The 15,315-nt window shown below is 44.4% G+C and overlaps 1 protein-coding gene across 1 annotated transcript; it reads left to right on the plus strand.

The window, feature by feature from the left end:
• The first annotated feature begins 4,389 nt into the window (after positions 1-4,389).
• Positions 4,390-14,983, plus strand: LOC129851523 (biogenesis of lysosome-related organelles complex 1 subunit 1-like). The gene is made up of 4 exons (XM_055918149.1): positions 4,390-4,726; positions 5,530-5,602; positions 8,010-8,142; positions 11,542-14,983. Exons 1-4 carry the CDS (start codon positions 4,666-4,668, stop codon positions 11,650-11,652), a joined length of 378 nt encoding a protein of 125 aa, XP_055774124.1. The 5' UTR covers positions 4,390-4,665; the 3' UTR covers positions 11,653-14,983.
• The last annotated feature ends 332 nt before the right edge of the window (positions 14,984-15,315 follow it).

The raw sequence follows: 15,315 nt of genomic DNA on the forward strand, positions 1-15,315 counted from the left end.
GAAAGATAACTTGGTTAAATGCACAGGCAACCAGTACTGAGTTGATGATAACTTGGTTAAATACACAGGCAACCAGTACTGAGTTGATGATAACTTGGTTAAATACACAGGCAACCAGTACTGAGTTGATGATAACTTGGTTAAATACACAGGCAACCAGTACTGAGTTGATGATAACTTGGTTAAATACACAGGCAACCAGTACTGAGTTGATGATAACTTGGTTAAATACACAGGCAACCAGTACTGAGTTGATGATAACTTGGTTAAATGCACAGGCTACCAGTACTGAGTTGATGATAACTTGGCTAAATGCACAGGGTACCAGTACTGAGTTGATGGTAACTTGGCTAAATGCACAGGGTACCAGTACTGAGTTGATGGTAACTTGGCTAAATGCACAGGGTACCAGTACTGAGTTGATGATAACTTGGCTAAATGCACAGGGTACCAGTACTGAGTTGATGGTAACTTGGCTAAATGCACAGGGTACCAGTACTGAGTTGATGGTAACTTGGCTAAATGCACAGGGTACCAGTACCGAGCTGATGATAACTTGGCTAAATGCACAGGCTACCAGTACTGAGTTGACGATAACTTGGCTAAATGCACAGGGTACCAGTACTGAGTTGATGGTAACTTGGCTAAATGCACAGGGTACCAGTACCAAGTTGATGATAACTTGGTTAAATACACAGGGTACCAGTACTGAGTTGATGATAACTTTGCAAATACACAGGGTACCAGTACAGAGTTGATGATAACTTCGCTAAATACACAGGGTACCAGTACAGAGTTGATGATAACTTGGCTAAATGCACAGGATACCAGTACCGAGTTGATGGTAACTTGGCTAAATGCACAGGCTACCAGTACCGAGTTGATGGTAACTTGGCTAAATGCACAGGGTACCAGTACCGAGTTGATGATAACTTGGCTAAATACACAGGGTACCAGTACCGAGTTGATGATAACTTGGCTAAATACACAGGGTACCAGTACCGAGCTGATGATAACTTGGCTAAATACACAGGCTACCAGTACCGAGCTGATGATAACTTGGCTAAATGCACAGGCTACCAGTACCGAGCTGATGATAACTTGGTTAAATACACAGGCTACCAGTACCGAGCTGATGATAACTTGGCTAAATACACAGGCTACCAGTACCGAGTTGATGGTAACTTGGCTAAATGCACAGGGTACCAGTACCGAGTTGATGATAACTTGGCTAAATACACAGGGTACCAGTACCGAGTTGATGATAACTTGGCTAAATACACAGGGTACCAGTACCGAGCTGATGATAACTTGGCTAAATACACAGGCTACCAGTACCGAGCTGATGATAACTTGGCTAAATGCACAGGCTACCAGTACCGAGCTGATGATAACTTGGTTAAATACACAGGCTACCAGTACCGAGCTGATGATAACTTGGCTAAATACACAGGCTACCAGTACCGAGCTGATGATAACTTGGCTAAATGCACAGGATACCAGTACCGAGTTGATGTGCAGGGGTGTGAGGTAATTGAGGTAGATATGTGCATATAGGTATGGATAAACTGACTAGGCAACAGGATAGACAATCAAAAGTAGGAGCAGCATATGTGATGAGTCAAAAGAGATGTTCAGAGTCCTGTTGGTTCCAGACTTTGTTCTCTTTGCTACCGCACGGCAAGCGGTACCGGTGCACCGTCTATGACTTGGCTGGCTGGAGTTAATGATACCAGTAGATCCTCAGATCCTCAAAAAAATTCTACAGCTGCACCACTGAGGGTGTCTTGACTGGCTGCAACACCGCCTGGTGTGGCAACTGCTTGTTCATCCGACCGCAAGGTGCTAGAGTAGTAGAGCCGAGCTCCCTGCCATCCAGGACCTCTATACCAGGCGGTGTCAGAGGGAGGCCTTAAAAATTGTCAAAGACTCCAGCCACCCAAGTCATGGACTGTTGTCTCTGCTACCACATGGCAAGCGGTACCGATGCACCAAGTCTGGAACCAACGAGACCCTGAACAGCTTCTACCCCCAAGCCATAAGACTGTTAAATAGTTAGTCTGGGTAGCTATTGGTTAACGATTTAACTATCTGCCTTGACCCTTTTTGCACAAACTCTTTTAACACATCACATACTCTGCTGCTACTGTTCACTATCTGTCACTTTATTCCTAGTTATATGTACATATCTCCTACCTCAATTACAGTGTTCCCCTGCACATCGACTCAATACTGGTACCCCGTGTATAGAGCCAAGTTATAGTTACTGAATGTGTATCTATTATTACTTTCATTATTACATGTTTTACTTTTCTATTTTCTTTCTCTCTGCTTTGTTGGGAAGGGCCGTAAGTAAGCATTTCACTGTTAGTCCACACCTGTTGTTTACAAAGCATGTGATGTTTTCGCATGGGCAGAGGCAGGGCCATTGAGGCCTTCCACCATGCTTCTGTAACAGTACTCTTCTTGCGTTGTGTACAATCAATCATCGACACAAACTCCAACTTGTAGCACCAGTCATGGAGATTTATTCTGATAGAAACAGCACAAAATTGCACGGCTCACCATCCAACTCTGCACTCACGGCTCACCATCCAACTCTGCACTCACGCACTGTACAAAATATACAAACCCCCCCCACCAGACACAGTAAGTTGCTAGCTAGTATTAGCTGGAATCCTCTACAACAAAATGCACAACAAATATTCACCAAAAAACACTACATCTTATGTGTGGTGGTCTAATAACATTTACAAACAAATTTAAATAAATTGTACATTTAAATCATCACTTGGGCGTATAAAAATTACTTTTGACGTACACTGCTTTGCAACCAACAACTTACCACTGGTTTGGTGCTAGTTCACTGGGACGATTCTAATGAAACATCCTCCCTCGTAAGCAAGCTACGCAAACCAGCCAATAAGATGCCATGTTGAGTAGGTGAAGGCAAGAGAAAAATAAAACAAAAAACCCATTGGCTTAACAATAAAGTGGCAAGGGGAATCACCAATGTAACCCTGTTACACTTCCGCCATTTTAAAGTAGTCAAAGGAGGCAACTAGGTGGGGATTCCTATGGGTTGTAGCCTCAATGACGCTGCCCATGCTGTCACAGACCCTAATGGCACAGATAGTATAATGGCACAGGGAAGAGAGGAAGAAAAGAATGAGGAAAGCAGAGGTTGTATTTGATTTGGAGGAAGATGGCAATAAAAATGGCGATGGGGTGTCGAAGAAGAGTGGTGTCAAGTGCAAACAGAGTGAGCCAGACTGAGTTCTGGAGGTAAAATGGAAGTGAATGAGGGTGAGTTAAGTGAGGTGGAAGGTGTTGAAGAGCTCAGCACCTGATCAATTGACATGATAAAGAAGAATCTGATACAGAGTGAACTTTTTTTGGAGAAAGTGGACTCTTGGTTTTTGATCGGATTCATTTGTGGCTTCATGGTGGGTGAGAAAGGAGTTGGGTGCAGTTGAATCAGTGGTAACCCGTAGTAGACTTGTGATATTTGTTTGTGTTTGTTTTGACCAGAGGATAGCGGACGCTCTGTGTCACGCAACTTGGGTCTAGATCTGTTTCTTGCTTGCTCTTGGGAACAGGGCTCCTTTGAAAGTAGTGATTTCTGGGGGTAGCGTTAAGTGTGAAGGTGAGAATTCCTGGTGTTTGTGATGACCACCGTTCAGACCTGGTGGTGAAACAGAGGAGTCACTGTCAGTCCCGGTGGTGAGCGTGGTGAAACAGTCACTGTCAGTCCTTTTGAGTTTTGTGTCATATATTAGTTATCCTGTTAGAGCTTTTGTGCCGAATCCACTGCAGTGTTTCAGGTGCCACGTTGGAGTAGTTTGTAGGAAGGAGATTCCAAGATGTGGGAAGAGTGCAGGAGGATATGTGATAAAGGATTGTGTAGTTTCGGCGGATAAAAGTGTGTGTATGTGTGTAAACTGTAGGGGTGCCATGTTGCTGGGGATCGGAAGGGTCTGGTGAGATAGAGGCAGGTTGAAGTGGTCAGAGTAGTGCAGAAGGTATCGTATGCTGAAGCAGTGAAGAAAGTAGAGGAGGATGGGTCAAATGTGAAGGATCCCGAGAGTAGAACATCTGTGCCAGCACAGAGAGAGACCAAAGAGTGATGTTTGCTTCAGTAAGGTTGGCTTTTTAGCGTTCATAGCAATGGTTATCAACTGTACCACATAAATGGAATGTAAATGACAGCAAATAGATGTTGTGGTGGCAGCTGCAGAGAAGTATTTGGGTATATGAGATTTGACTTTGGAAGAGTTACAGGGTGTGTTGAGTGGTGGTGGTTTTCTCTTTCCCCATTTTTTGTAATGACAAAGTACAATAAATGTATTGTATGTATTGTATTTAAATGCGTCCAGTTGGTGGCAGTAATGCATCATATTGGATGCCAACCGCCGTTAAACTCCAAAGAAGAAATAAAAACGAATCTGAAGTCAATATCGCGTTATTTTGGGCTAATTCAACGTTTCTACATTGGAATAGAATACTGATCCTACATATTTGCCTACGAGAAACGCCATTGATCATCATTACGTGGTCTGGTGACAACAGCTGTAAATTCTGCCAGCTCTCATGTCCCTGCTAAGATGAATTAAAATACATTACAAAATTAAATTAAGGTAGTGAACAATAAAGTTAAAAAAAAAAATGCTTTCTCGTTTATTGAAGGAGCACCATGCAAAGCAGAACAAGAGAAAAGAACACCAAGGTGAGGCCAGGGTAAAGAACGTGTCGTGTGTTGCTGCAGCTAGCTATGCTAAAAACATTAGCTAGGAAATATAGTTAGCAAGTTAGCTGCAACAACACGGTTCTTAGTTAGTTTAACTTAGAACAAACAACTGTTTGAAATGCACGAGTTGAGCAAATTGTCAATTTCGTGACAACTGGATTTATAGCTAGTTAGCTCTGGTCCCATCGTGCGACAACAACGAGTTGCCTCTGCTAGTATCGTTAACGTTATTGGTACTCACACTGACGCCCTGGACCAGGCAGTTAGCTGACTAGCCCCCGGAATCGACTTTATACCGCATATCTATATGTGGTTATATACAGTACATGTACTCCAATGGTTACTCAAGTTTGGGCGAATACAGCCAATTTAGCTAACTAAAAGACGGTAACGTTCTTGACTTGATGGCTAACCTAGCTACGTTATACTATTCCACCCAAGACATGATAGGTGGGGTGTATTCATTCCGCCGATTCTAGGGGTGGCGGCTACCTACATTTGTCCAATAGCTAGAAACTCTAGTTTTGCGCCGTTTGCTCCCGTTTGGTTATTAAACGGTAAACGTTTTCTGTAGGTGCATTCATTACGCATATTGTGCAACAGAAACAGTTTACTCCAAAGCTATTAACGTTTTGCATCGAAAACAAGTTTCTATTGAACAAATTCAGGAAGGACCCTCCTTGTTTTGTTCCGTTGTGCTCGATTTGCTTCTATTTGGTTGTTAAACGGTTTCCGTTGCAAGATGTAATGAATACACTCCTGTTTTCTTTTGCCCTGCTCAGAGAGACGCAGACGAGAGGCAATTGCAGCTGCCACCTGTCTAACAGAAGCCTTGGTGGACCACCTTAATGTTGGGTATGTGAATATATGGCTAGTAGCTAGCTTGTGGTGTTTACCCAGTAGGGACCTATAAAATATGTATTTAATTTTTCCCTGAATATGTTTTGTTTTTCCCAAATTCGTTTTTCTCTATTTAGTTTTTCAAGATTTAAGTTTTCCCTCTCAATCACTTAAAAAAATATATATATAAAACAAAAATGGATGCTGTTGTAAGACCACAATAATGTTTAAACTGCATCAGAAGACACATTTTTAGGTCTGGGATTATTATTATTTTTGATTTTGGTGTAGTTACCCTTTAATGGAAGTGTGCACCAGGAAGAGACAGTTGTTTGGTTCAGCGGTGTTACTGTAGTCCTCATGTGATTGCAGAGTTTGCCAAACAAATAGCCACTGGATTGATGCAAATAATCACGATATTATTCTGCCAGGTAGGTATATAGGCTACTTTGTAGTTAACGTGTTTAATTGAGAAGGTTTTTGGTAAGGCCTCTACCAGAATAATGTTATCATTAGCTTCATAGCTAACGGCTACACAAAGTGTAGACGTACACACCCACTCAGACACGCATTCCTGTGCTGTTTCAGAAAGTTGCATGAAAATGCAAATCACTGATGCATTTTGTTTGTCTTACGATTCACTTTGGCAAATTTTAATGCATTTTCTAATGAATTCTGTTCAATAGATTTTTGTTAATTTCCAAACAAGTTCAATATATAGTTGAATTCCGTTTTTAATGTCTCGATTCCGTCCGAGACACAGTTTTTATTTTATAGGGACCTACCCCTGTTTTTATGTACCCTTCTTGTCATTTTGGTTCAGATCATTCATCTCCCGGGTGATGCATCGCAGTGCTAGCTGCGCCACCAGAGTCTCTGGGTTCACGCCCAGGCTCTGTCGCAGCCGGCCGCAACCGGGAGGTCCGTGGGGCGACGCACAATTGGCATAGCGTCGTCCGGGTTAGGGAGGGTTTGGCCGGTAGCGATATCCTTGTCTCAGTATGTAAATGTAATAAAATGTATGCACTCTACTGTAAGTCGCTCTGGATAAGAGCGTCTGCTAAATGACTAAAATGTAAAAAAATGTAAATCTGTTCAACTCGGGCCAAATTTAGATCAAATTTGTTACACGTGACACATTAGGCCTGTTATAAAACCTGCGTTGAAAATGTTTAGCTACCATCTTGTATTTGAACTTGGCTTATATCATTTTGTCAAATGCACTTGATCTTAGGTAGCTACCGTCTCCATGACAACACCTACAGGTGTGGTATGGGATTTCTATTGGAGAAGCAGTTTCTGTCTATCTTCATACTAGGCATTCTTTGATTTTATAACTGAAATTGCCCCATAGGTATTTTTTTATTATCCTAAACTAAAAAAAACTAAAATGTTCAATGGATATTCTCAATTGAGTTGTTAGTTCAGGACTAGGCATCATCTGTGCCCAGGAAACCTTTCCCTGTCAGTGTGCTTATTGGCCTTCAATCACTGTGTAAACCAATGATAACATGTGACTCCACAGCACAGTGTACATACACACTGGTAATATTTCAATAGTACAAAAGTGAATTAAAATCAAATTGTATTTGTCACATGCGCCTGAATACAACAGGTGTAGGACCTTACTGTGAAATGCTTACTTACAAGCCCCTAACCAACAATGGAGTTTTAAGAAAATATTGACTAAATACATATTTTTTTAAAGTATAACAATAATGAGGCTGTATACAGGGGGTATAGGTAATTTGTACATGTAGGTAGGGGTAAAGTGACTATGCATAGATATGAACAGCGAGTAGCAGCAACAACAAAAAAGTAAATGTAAATAGTCCGGGTGGTCATTTGATTAGTTGTTCAGCCGTCTTATGGCTTGGGGGTAGAAGCTGTTTAAGGAGCCGTTTGGACCTAGTCTCGGTGCTCCGGTACCACTTGCCGTGCGCTAGCAGAGAGGACAGTCTGACTTGGGTGGCTGGACTCTTTGATAATTATTGGGGCCTTCCTCTGACACCGCCTGGTATAGAGTTCCTGGATGGCAGGAAGTTTGATCTAGTGGCGACACCAAAGAAAAGCACCTTATGAAAACAGTTGGACTTCACTACCGTTGTTGCGTCACTACATTCAATTGCAGTTAACAAAGAGTATAAAGTCAAGTGTAGAAACCTACTTTTTTGGGGGGTTGAGATTATGGATTTTATAAGGACAATTTTATTTTTATTTTACACTTTCATAATCACTACTTCCTGTCTAATTTCTCTTCAGTATCCAATAGAATGTCTTTGCACATAAGATGTCATCAGTTCAACCTTCTATTGATTTGTTAGACGTTGCTTTGGCCTACATCCTTACGTCAAATCTTCTGATGGTCGTGTCTCTCAAAATGTTGTTATACTCATCTTCCAGTTGCTGTGTTTAATTCCAGTGTGGCCCAGGCGTACGTGAACCAGAGGAAGCTGGACCATGAGGTCAAGACGTTACAGGTGCAGGCCAGCCAGTTCTCCAAGCAGACTGCTCAGTGGATCAGTATGGTGGAAGGCTTTAACCAAGCCCTGAAGGTATACAAACACTGTACAGTATGGTCTTAGATTAGTAGCTATTTCCCCCTAAGTCCTTTTATGTTTGTTGAATGATAGCAGGCCCCAAAATAGCAGCCCCCCCCCCCCCCCTCCCCGCCCCCCCTTAATGAGTGTTTCAAACCTGAAGAGGAGTACAATATAAGTTTCCTTTGGGATCAGAACAAATTAGTATCGTTTCATCGCCAGAGGCCTAGATGTTAGTTTACTTTTCAACACGGTTTTAATGTAAGGTTAACCCTGCCACATTCCCAGCCAGGCAAGCATGTTAAATAGGTTCAAGAGCATTTTAGGTAAACACATGTGATACTTAACATTTAGTAGGCCTCAAGCTCATCAAAGCTTGAGGCCTACTAAATGTTAAGTAAAGTTGATCAGTTGATCTTGCCCCCCCCCCCCTTGTGGTAAAGTTGATCTTGCCCCCCCCCCCCCCCTTGTGGTAAAGTTGATCTTGCCCCCCCCCCTTGTCGTAAAGTTGATCTTGCCCCCCCCTTGTCGTAAAGTTGATCATGCCCCCCCTTGTCGTAAAGTTGATCTTGTCCCCCCCTTGCCGTAAAGTTGAACATGCCCTCCCTCCCCCCCTTGTCGTAAAAGTTGATAATTCCCCCCCTTGTGGTAAAGTTGATAATACCCCCTTGTGGTAAAGTTGATAATACCCCCTTGTGGTAAAGTTGATAATACCCCCTTGTGGTAAAGTTGATAATACCCCCTTGTGGTAAAGTTGATAATACCCCCTTGTGGTAAAGTTGATCAATTCCCCCCTTGTGGTAAAGTTGATCATGTACCCCCTTGTGGTAAAGTTGATCATGTACCCCCCTTGTGGTAAAGTTGATCATGTACCCCCCTTGTGGTAAAGTTGATCATGTACCCCCCTTGTGGTAAAGTTGATCATGTCCCCCCCTTGTCGTAAAGTTGATCATGTCCCCCTTGTCGTAAAGTTGATCATGTCCCCCTTGTCGTAAAGTTGATCATGTCCCCCTTGTCGTAAAGTTGATCATGTCCCCCTTGTCGTAAAGTTGATCATGTCCCCCTTGTCGTAAAGTTGATCATGTCCCCCTTGTGGTAAAGTTGATAATGTCCCCCTTGTGGTAAAGTTGATCATGTCCCCCTTGTCATAAAGTTGATCATGTCCCCCTTGTGGTAAAGTTGATCATGTCCCCCCCCCCCCTTGTGGTAAAGTTGATCAGCCCCCCTTTGTCGTAAAGTTGATCATGTCCCCCCTTGTCGTAAAGTTGATCATGTCCCCCCTTGTCGTAAAGTTGATCATGTCCCCCCTTGTCGTAAAGTTGATCATGTCCCCCTTGTCGTAAAGTTGATCAGCCCCCCTTTGTCGTAAAGTTGATCATGCCCCCCCTTGTGGTAAAGTTGATCATGTCCCCCCCCTTGTGGTAAAGTTGATCATGTCCCCCCCTTGTGGTAAAGTTGATCATGTCCCCCCCTTGTGGTAAAGTTGATCATGTACCCCCCTTGTGGTAAAGTTGATCATGTACCCCCCTTGTGGTAAAGTTGATCATGTACCCCCCTTGTGGTAAAGTTGATCATGTCCCCCCCTTGTGGTAAAGTTGATCATGTCCCCCCCTTGTGGTAAAGTTGATCATGTCCCCTTGTCGTAAAGTTGATCAGCCCCCCCCCTTTGTCGTAAAGTTGATCATGCCCCCCCTTGTGGTAAAGTTGATCATGTCCCCCCCTTGTGGTAAAGTTGATCATGTCCCCCCCCTTGTGGTAAAGTTGATCATGTCCCCCTTGTCATAAAGTTGATCATGTCCCCCTTGTGGTAAAGTTGATCATGTCCCCCCCCCCCCTTGTGGTAAAGTTGATCAGCCCCCCTTTGTCGTAAAGTTGATCATGTCCCCCCTTGTCGTAAAGTTGATCATGTCCCCCCTTGTCGTAAAGTTGATCATGTCCCCCCTTGTCGTAAAGTTGATCATGTCCCCCTTGTCGTAAAGTTGATCAGCCCCCCTTTGTCGTAAAGTTGATCATGCCCCCCCTTGTGGTAAAGTTGATCATGTCCCCCCCCTTGTGGTAAAGTTGATCATGTCCCCCCCTTGTGGTAAAGTTGATCATGTCCCCCCCTTGTGGTAAAGTTGATCATGTACCCCCCTTGTGGTAAAGTTGATCATGTACCCCCCTTGTGGTAAAGTTGATCATGTACCCCCCTTGTGGTAAAGTTGATCATGTCCCCCCCTTGTGGTAAAGTTGATCATGTCCCCCCCTTGTGGTAAAGTTGATCATGTCCCCTTGTCGTAAAGTTGATCAGCCCCCCCCCTTTGTCGTAAAGTTGATCATGCCCCCCCTTGTGGTAAAGTTGATCATGTCCCCCCCTTGTGGTAAAGTTGATCATGTCCCCCCTTGTGGTAAAGTTGATCATGTCCCCCCTTGTGGTAAAGTTGATCATGTACCCCCCTTGTGGTAAAGTTGATCATGTCCCCCCCCTTGTGGTAAAGTTGATCATGTCCCCCCTTGTGGTAAAGTTGATCATGTCCCCCCTTGTGGTAAAGTTGATCATGTCCCCCCCTTGTGGTAAAGTTGATCATGTACCCCCTTGTGGTAAAGTTGATCATGTCCCCCCCCCCTTGTGGTAAAGTTGATCATGTCCCCCCCTTGTGGTAAAGTTGATCATGTCCCCCCCCTTGTGGTAAAGTTGATCATGTCCCCCCCCTTGTGGTAAAGTTGATCATGTCCCCCCCCCTTGTGGTAAAGTTGATCATGTCCCCCCCTTGTGGTAAAGTTGATCATGTCCCCCCCCTTGTGGTAAAGTTGATCATGTCCCCCCCCCTTGTGGTAAAGTTGATCATGTCCCCCCTTGTGGTAAAGTTGATCATGTCCCCCCTTGTGGTAAAGTTGATCATGTACCCCCCTTGTGGTAAAGTTGATCATGTACCCCCCTTGTGGTAAAGTTGATCATGTACCCCCCTTGTGGTAAAGTTGATCATGTACCCCCCTTGTGGTAAAGTTGATCATGTCCCCCCTTGTGGTAAAGTTGATCATGTCCCCCCCTTGTGGTAAAGTTGATCATGTACCCCCTTGTGGTAAAGTTGATCATGTACCCCCTTGTGGTAAAGTTGATCATGTCCCCCCCCCTTGTGGTAAAGTTGATCATGTCCCCCCCCTTGTGGTAAAGTTGATCAGCCCCCCCTTGTCGTAAAGTTGATCAGCCCCTCCCCCTTGTCATAAAGTTGTTAAAGCCCCCCCTTGATGTAAAGTTTACAATTTCCTTGTGGTAGGCAATAGCTGCAACACTTGTGTTGTCTTTAACATGTAGGCTACTTATTCATGAACTTGTGACATTTTTAGTTGTACCTCTTCCCATTTGTATCCTTAGTATTGACCCCTTAAATAAGGCAGCCCTTTTACCTTTTTTATGTTTTGGTTTTTGAACAGGAAATAGGTGATGTGGAGAACTGGGCTCGCAGTATTGAGATGGACATGAGAACCATCGCTACAGCTCTGGAGTACGTACACAAGGGTCAGCTCACATCAGCCTCTTCATAGATACGCTAAACCATAACCTGGAACTGATAGCCTGCTGCTAGCTTCAGTAGCTGAACGCTAACCTGGAACTGATAGTCTGCTGCTAGCTTCAGTAGCTGAACCATAACCTGGAACTGATAGCCTGCTGCTAGCTTCAGTAGCTGAACGCTAACCTGGAACTGATAGTCTGCTGCTAGCTTCAGTAGCTGAACCATAACCTGGAACTGATAGCCTGCTGCTAGCTTCAGTAGCTGAACCCTAACCTGGAACTGATAGCCTGCTGCTAGCTTCAGTAGCTGAACGCTAACCTGGAACTGATAGTCTGCTGCTAGCTTCAGTAGCTGAACCCTAACCTGGAACTGATAGCCTGCTGCTAGCTTCAGTAGCTGAACCCTAACCTGGAACTGATAGCCTGCTGCTAGCTTCAGTAGCTGAACGCTAACCTGGAACTGATAGTCTGCTGCTAGCTTCAGTAGCTGAACGCTAACCTGGAACTGATAGTCTGCTGCTAGCTTCAGTAGCTGAACGCTAACCTGGAACTGATAGCCTGCTGCTAGCTTCAGTAGCTGAACCCTAACCTGGAACTGATAGCCTGCTGCTAGCTTCAGTAGCTAAACCATAACCTGGAACTGATAGCCTGCTGCTAGCTTCAGTAGCTGAACCCTAACCTGGAACTGATAGCCTGCTGCTAGCTTCAGTAGCTGAACCCTAACCTGGAACTGATAGCCTGCTGCTAGCTTCAGTAGCTGAACGCTAACCTGGAACTGATAGCATGCTGCTAGCTTCAGTAGCTGAACGCTAACCTGGAACTGATAGCATGCTGCTAGCTTCAGTAGCTAAACCATAACCTGGAACTGATAGCCTGCTGCTAGCTTCAGTAGCTGAACGCTAACCTGGAACTGATAGCATGCTGCTAGCTTCAGTAGCTAAACCCTAACCTGGAACTGATAGCCTGCTGCTAGCTTCAGTAGCTGAACCCTAACCTGGAACTGATAGCCTGCTGCTAGCTTCAGTAGCTGAACCCTAACCTGGAACTGATAGCCTGCTGCTAGCTTCAGTAGCTGAACCATAACCTGGAACTGATAGCCTGCTGCTAGCTTCAGTAGCTGAACCCTAACCTGGAACTGATAGCCTGCTGCTAGCTTCAGTAGCTGAACCCTAACCTGGAACTGATAGCCTGCTGCTAGCTTCAGTAGCTGAACGCTAACCTGGAACTGATAGTCTGCTGCTAGCTTCAGTAGCTGAACGCTAACCTGGAACTGATAGCCTGCTGCTAGCTTCAGTAGCTAAACCATAACCTGGAACTGATAGCCTGCTGCTAGCTTCAGTAGCTGAACCCTAACCTGGAACTGATAGCCTGCTGCTAGCTTCAGTAGCTGAACCCTAACCTGGAACTGATAGCCTGCTGCTAGCTTCAGTAGCTGAACGCTAACCTGGAACTGATAGCATGCTGCTAGCTTCAGTAGCTGAACGCTAACCTGGAACTGATAGCATGCTGCTAGCTTCAGTAGCTAAACCATAACCTGGAACTGATAGCCTGCTGCTAGCTTCAGTAGCTGAACGCTAACCTGGAACTGATAGCATGCTGCTAGCTTCAGTAGCTAAACCCTAACCTGGAACTGATAGCCTGCTGCTAGCTTCAGTAGCTGAACCCTAACCTGGAACTGATAGCCTGCTGCTAGCTTCAGTAGCTGAACCCTAACCTGGAACTGATAGCCTGCTGCTAGCTTCAGTAGCTGAACCATAACCTGGAACTGATAGCCTGCTGCTAGCTTCAGTAGCTGAACCCTAACCTGGAACTGATAGCCTGCTGCTAGCTTCAGTAGCTGAACCATAACCTGGAACTGATAGCCTGCTGCTAGCTTCAGTAGCTGAACCCTAACCTGGAACTGATAGCCTGCTGCTAGCTTCAGTAGCTGAACCATAACCTGGAACTGATAGCCTGCTGCTAGCTTCAGTAGCTGAACGCTAACCTGGAACTGATAGCCTGCTGCTAGCTTCAGTAGCTGAACGCTAACCTGGAACTGATAGCCTGCTGCTAGCTTCAGTAGCTGAACGCTAACCTGGAACTGATAGCCTGCTGCTAGCTTCAGTAGCTGAACGCTAACCTGGAACTGATAGCCTGCTGCTAGCTTCAGTAGCTGAACCATAACCTGGAACTGATAGCCTGCTGCTAGCTTCAGTAGCTAAACACTAACCTGGAACTGATAGCCTGCTGCTAGCTTCAGTAGCTAAACCCTAACCTGGAACTGATAGCCTGCTGCTAGCTTCAGTAGCTGAACCCTAACCTGGAACTGATAGCCTGCTGCTAGCTTCAGTAGCTGAACTCTAACCTGGAACTGATAGCCTGCTGCTAGCTTCAGTAGCTGAACCCTAACCTGGAACTGATAGCCTGCTGCTAGCTTCAGTAGCTGAACCCTTTCACTGTGAACGAGTGGTGGACTTACCACGGACACCAGGATCCTGGTGAAAAAAAACTAAAAGCTGATGAACCATCTGAAAAGTTGCTTCAAGGCTTCAGTAATGACTTAAGGCTTGCCCAGTGTTCATGAGTGACACATTGTGTTACAGTAGGAACAGTATGTCTGTGGACATTGTGTTACAGTAGGAACAGTATGTCTGTGGACATTGTGTTACACTAGGAACAGTATGTCTGTGGACAAATAAACCTTATTTAACAGTGCGCTTATGGGCCCATCTGCAATGTTGTTTTGTCCACAACCCTTTCATTGTTAAAGGTCTGTACCAAAATATATTAAACTGTCGTGGAAATATCGTGAACTAATTGTCCACAGACCAGGTATAAATGGGTAACACCTTCAGATGGGTTCCATGTGAATTTAGCAACACTCCTAATAATAATGATTTAGCTGTTTGTCCAAACATTGTTTCGTTTTGTGTTAATCTGTGTGGGAGAACAAGACACAAAGCATATGTATCTAATCCATTGTATGGGCAATGTTTTAACAACTCTTCTTCAGCAAAGATCAATAGTTCAGATTGGTTTATTCTCTCTCTGGCGTACCAGTCAGTCATTCTCTGAAGTTATTCCATTTTCCTATTCCCATGAGGATGAATAGGACTTTGAAATGTGGATTAGCTAGCGAGGCCTTGGAACAAAAGAGGCCTGTTTGTGAAATAGTACCATGGAGAAATAGGATTTATTGGTAGCCTGTTTATGAGGAGAGACTTGTCTGGTAACTGCCATGTCTCCTGGAATGACTAAAACGACCTAGTCTGGTTAAACCGGACTGAATGATGCGTTCACCAGTGATGTCCGTCTGGCTTAAGCAGGTGGTGTCTGTACTCTGTTTTAATAAAAGCAATGTTAAGTCTCTTGCTTCTTGAAAAACCTTTTTGAGTCATGTATGTTCAATGAATCATTCTCACGGTGTATTGTAGCCTGAGTGCCAGTCAGTTTCTGCTATCGTACCTACTCGTTGTCACGCCAAACACATTAACCGCAATGGAGTTGACGAGAGCACAAAGGGATCTGGGGGACCAGGCTATACATGTCAAATGCTCATCTTTTAACTCTGATTTGATGTGACGTTTCTATATTCTTGATTCAAGAAATTAAGTCATGGTGGTCGTTTTGTATTATTTTTTGGGACTGTGGAATCCAGCTGAAAGAACAAAGTAAAACGAGGAAAGTTGTTTCATCACCTAGAGGCACGGAGCACT

Source organism: Salvelinus fontinalis, chromosome 3, assembly GCF_029448725.1.
Source record: "Salvelinus fontinalis isolate EN_2023a chromosome 3, ASM2944872v1, whole genome shotgun sequence".
Taxonomy (NCBI): domain Eukaryota; kingdom Metazoa; phylum Chordata; class Actinopteri; order Salmoniformes; family Salmonidae; genus Salvelinus; species Salvelinus fontinalis.

Coding starts and splice junctions, on each gene's coding strand:
- LOC129851523 (XM_055918149.1), top strand. CDS start 4,666: ATGCTTTCTCGTTTATTGAAGGAGCACCATGCAAAGCAGAACAAGAGA. Junction 4,727..5,529: donor CAAGAGAAAAGAACACCAAG/GTGAGGCCAGGG, acceptor TGCCCTGCTCAG/AGAGACGCAGACGAGAGGCA. Junction 5,603..8,009: donor GTGGACCACCTTAATGTTGG/GTATGTGAATAT, acceptor GTTTAATTCCAG/TGTGGCCCAGGCGTACGTGA.